At 40.9% G+C, this 5,000-nt stretch overlaps 2 protein-coding genes across 3 annotated transcripts in view; both read right to left on the reverse strand.

The window, feature by feature from the left end:
• LOC133653462 (protein Wnt-7a-like) overlaps positions 1-5,000 on the reverse strand; it is a 263,307-nt gene that overhangs the window by 79,819 nt on the left and 178,488 nt on the right. The window lies entirely within an intron of this gene.
• The window catches only part of LOC133653459 (protein bicaudal D homolog 2-like), a 104,413-nt gene continuing 102,616 nt past the window's right edge, over positions 3,204-5,000 (reverse strand). The window contains exons 10-11 of one of the 2 annotated variants that reach the window (XR_009826724.1): positions 4,277-5,000; positions 3,204-4,231 (exon numbers count right to left, since the gene is read on the reverse strand). The exon at positions 4,277-5,000 is cut by the window's right edge and continues 53 nt beyond it. Coding sequence is in view for 1 of the 2 variants with exons in the window: in XM_062052744.1 (XP_061908728.1) it covers positions 4,693-5,000 (308 nt within the window). In the remaining variant the exon portion in view is untranslated. The other variant, XM_062052744.1, reaches the window with a different exon arrangement.

Consider the following 5,000-nt stretch of genomic DNA (forward strand, 5'->3'; position numbering starts at 1 on the left):
CGAGAATTGTGTTTAATCAAGAATCGGTTTGGATTGAGAATAGAGTTTCATTGAGAATGGGTTTGAATACAGAATTGATTTGAATCAAGAATCATGTTTAATCAAGAATTGGTTTGAATCCAGAATTGGTCTAAATCGAGAATCGGTTCGCATCGAGAATCGGGTTTCATTGAGAATTGGTTTGAATGGAGAATTGGTTTAGATCGAGACTCGGTTTTAATCAAGAATTGGTTTGGATTGAGAATAATTTTGAATCAACAATTGGTTTCAATCAAGACTCAGTTTTGAATCGAGAAATGGTTTGGATCGAGAATCTTTCTGAATTGAAAATCGGTTTGAGTCAAGAATCATGTTGAATCGAGAATCGTGTTTCATCGAGAATTGGTTTGGATTGAGAATCTTTCTGAATTGAAAATCGGTTTGAATCAAGAATCATGTTGAATCAAGAACTGGTTTGAATCGGGACTCGGTTTGAATCAAGAATTGGTTTGGATTGTGAATTGGTTTGGATCAAGAATCTTTCTGAATTGAATAATGGTTTGAATCAAGAATCATGTTGGATCAAGAATTGGTTTGGATTGAGAATTGGTTTGGATCGAGAATCTTTCTGAATTGAATAACGGTTTGAATCAAGAATCATGTTGAATCAAGAATTGATTTGAATCGAGACTCGGTTTGGATCGAGAATTGAGTCGAATTGAGAATTGGTTTGAATCCAGAATTGGTCTGAATCAAGAATCGATTTGGATCGAGAATCGTGTTACGAGAATTGGTTTAGATCGAGACTCGGTTTTAATCCAGAATTGGTTTGGACTGAGAATCACGTTAAAACAACAATTGGTTTGAATCGAGACTCGGTTTGAATCGAGAAATGGTTTGGATCGAGAATCTTTCTGAATTGAAAATCGGTTTGAATCAAGAATCACGTTGAATCAAGAATTGTGTTGAATCGAGAATTGGTTTGAATCCAGAGAATCGGTTTGGATCGAGAATCGTGTTTCATCGAGAATTGGTTTGGATCGAGAATCTTTCTGAATTGAAAATCGGTTTGAATCAAGAATTGGTTTGAATCAAGAATTGGTTTGAATCGAGACTCGGTTTGAACAGAGAATTGGTTTGGATTGAGAATTGGTTTGGATCGAGAATCTTTCTGAATTGAATAACGGTTTGAATCAAGAATCATGTTGAATCAAGAATTGGTGTGAATCGAGACTCGGTTTGGATCGAGAATCGAGTTGAATTGAGAATTGGTTTGAATCCAGCATTGGTCTGAATCGAGAATCGGTTGGGATCGACAATCGTGTTTAATCGAGAATGGGTTTGAATCCAGAATTGGTTTGAATCCAGAATCAGCTTGAGTCAAGAATAATGTTGAATTGAGAATCGGTTTGAATCAAGAATCGGTTCTGAATGGAATGGTCACCCCAGGACTAGGATGGAATCGTTAGCTGCCCAAAGATTCTATTGTTGTTGTTTTCTGTTTCCTGTAAACAAATGTCATATAGACCAGGTTAAAAAAGTAATAATAATAATAATTATAATAAAAAAGATCTGCAATAACACTCTGGACGTCACATGACCTCCAGCAGCTCCACACTGAAGACACTTGCAGATGTTTGTGCTCCAAACATCTGCATGTCCCTGACAGTGTGCCAGACCTCTGACCTGCGCAATTCTCACAAAGTCTGAAGGACGGGACTCCTTCCAATCGTTCGAATCGTCATCGAGGACGTGGATCAAAGATGTCCCCGGGAAACCGTGAGAGGAACCCGCGGCAGACGTTTGGCACTTGAGGAACGCCGCGGTTCCAATTTTGGGAATTTCTTGTTTGGCTTCTGAGGAGAATTCTGGAGGTCAGCGATCTGGGTTTCAGCCGAGAAGTCGGCGAGAAGCAGAAAGTTCTCTCGGCGACTCATTTTCATGCAGGCATTAATGAACTATTCCTAGGAATAATAAATGTTCTTGTGGAACAAACATCAGATAAATAATAAAAGTCCATATTAGTCCTCTATGTCATCAAAGTGCAGCGGTAAACAAACAAACAACAAAAAAAATACATGTGGAAAAAATAAGCCACGCCTCCTCTGGCTTCTCATTGGTGGATCAAATGACAGGAAGAAGCCATGAAACCAATAAAAAGTGTAGTAACACATGATGGCCACAAGTAGTGTCGGAAACTACTTTCAAACTTTTTCTACTAAAACACCTTTTATTTTGACCCAGGACTCGAACCCACGAGACACGCAACGCAGCGCCTCAAAACCAACACTGAGGACATTTTGAACTACTTTGCCTTATAATTCCATAACAATTCCTTTATATCTTACATGCCCCCTCCCTCCCCCGTAGAGGGGCGGTCCTACATCGAAGGTGGGAGGAGCCTATCAGACGACACGTTATTAGATAGATAGATAGTACTTTATGGATTCCTTCGGGAGAGTTCCCTCAGGAAAATTTAAATTCCAGCAGCAGTGTACAGAATCGTACGGAGCCCCTAAAGGGACATGGGGGAAAAATATTTTTTTATAATTAATTTTTTAATTTTTTTTAGACATGTAACTCGACATGTGCGCACGAGAAACTTTTTATAAAGTAAAAAAAAAAAAAAATTTTTAATTTTTAATTTGTATTTTTTTTAGACATGTATCTCGTGCGCACGAGAAACTTTCTCTTTATCACATGTCTAAAAAAAAATAAAAAAATAAAAATTATTAATTTAATTTTTTTTTTTTTATAACTTTATAAAAAGTTTCTTGTGCGCACGAGATAGTTTCTCGTGCGCACGAGATAGTTTCTCATGCGCACGAGATACATGTCTAAAAAAAAATTAAAAGAATAAAAATAATTAATTAAATCTTTTTTTTTTATAACTTTATAAAAAGTTTCTTGTGCGCACGAGATAGTTTCTCATGCGCACGAGATACATGTCTAAAAAAAAATTAAAAGAATAAAAATAATTAATTAAATCTTTTTTTTTTATAACTTTATAAAAAGTTTCTTGTGCGCACGAGATAGTTTCTCATGCGCACGAGATACATGTCTAAAAAAAAATTAAAAGAATAAAAATAATTAATTAAATCTTTTTTTTTTATAACTTTATAAAAAGTTTCTTGTGCGCACGAGATAGTTTCTCGTGCGCACGAGATACATGTCTAAAAAAAAAAAAAAAAAAAAAAAAATTATAAAAAAAAAAAATTCCCCTATGTCCCTTAAGGGGTTCCGTAGAGTCGAGATCGAATATAAAAATAAAATAATATAAAAAATAAAAAAAAAGGACGCACATACAGGAAATACTTCAAGTGAATAGTTACGTTTATGCTCAAGCAGGGCTGAAGATGATGTGCTTTAAGTCTTTTTTTCCCCAAACGCTGGCAGGATCCTGCAAGATCAATAAGTTCGTCTTAAGAATATAGAATCATTTTGTACGTAGAAAAAAATTGCAAAATTTGCTGAATCTTGCAGGAATCCTAACGTCAACCCTGCTTTGTACATTTTTTTTTGCATCAAGAACATGAAAGTTGATGATCGTAAACAAAAACTAACTTCACTTCGTAACAAAACACACACAATTTAAAGCTTCTGTGGCAACACCCACCCACACGCACGCACATACACACCAGGGGGTGAAACACACGTTACCTTCCATCATCTGACAGCCGATGCGGTCGTCATGGCGACCAAGATGATGGACCGTAGGACAAAACAGGTTACGTGTGTGAGTTATTAGGCACTTTTTTGCCAAGCATATTTATAATTTGTGACTTTCTTCTCTTCATTTCTGCTTTTTTTCTCCTTCTTTCAAAGTCAACTGCTCGCTTGTCATTTTAATAACGACAAATGTTTTTTTTGCAATTTGTCTCTCGTCTTTTTGGAGATTTGATGAACTGAAGAACATTTTGCTTACAGACGCAAATATCATCTCCGTCGTGTGTTGTTGCTATAGGCAACGCACTCTGGACCAGTGGCGCTTGGTACGCGCGCGCACGCAAACACGAGCCAGAATGTCCCTAAAGAGCCTGAATACATCTTGAGCGACTACAGTCCACATGCCGAGTCGGTCTACTGCCGCCCACACCTGGAAAGCATGTAGGACACACCCGTGTAGAACACACTTGTGTATAACACACCTGTGCAGGACACACCTGTGTAGAACACACCTGTACAGGTATACGTGTGCAGGACACACCTGTGCAGGACACACCTGTGTAGAACACACTTGTACAGGACACACCTGTGCAGGACACACCTGTACAGGACACACCTGTGCAGGACACACCTGTACAGGACACACCTGTGTAGAACACACCTGTACAGGTATACGTGTGCAGGACACACCTGTGCAGGACACACCTGTGCAGAACACACCCGTGCAGAACACACCTGTGCAGGACATACCTGCGTAGAACACACCTGTACAGGACACATCTGCGTAGAACACACCGGTACAGGACACACCTGTGTAGAATACACCTGTACAGGACACACCTGTGCAGGACACACCTGTGCAGAATACACTTGTACAGGACATACACACCTGTGCAGGACACACCTGTGCAGGACACACCTGCGCTCTGCAAGCGTGACACGAGCGGATGTTAGTCAAACAAAAGTCATGAAGGCGGACCAGAAAGCAAAGCGAGCTTTTTTTAAACACTAAGAAAAGTGGGCGTGGCCAACAAGCCCCGCCTCCCTTCAGTCGCAGTAGATCTTGTACTTCTCGCTGCAGAAGACGCCGGGACCTCCCACAATGCTGGCGGGCGCGGCATCGGGCCGCTCTGCGGCGCGGGCGAGGAGCGGCATGGCGTTGGCAGCGGCGGCAGCGGCAGCGGCGGCGGCGGCGGCGGACGCCCTGTGGCGAGCCTTGGAACGGGCGGCGGCGGCGCCCGTGCGGCGCGACTGCTCGTGGTGGAATTCCAGGTCCTCCAGACGCTGCGTGAGGGCCAACTTCTGCTGGATGGCCATCCTGAGCAGAGAGTTGAGGGTCTTCTTCTCGTCCTCCG

Source organism: Entelurus aequoreus, linkage group LG07 (genome assembly GCF_033978785.1).
Source record: "Entelurus aequoreus isolate RoL-2023_Sb linkage group LG07, RoL_Eaeq_v1.1, whole genome shotgun sequence".
NCBI classification, from domain to species: Eukaryota; Metazoa; Chordata; class Actinopteri; order Syngnathiformes; family Syngnathidae; genus Entelurus; species Entelurus aequoreus.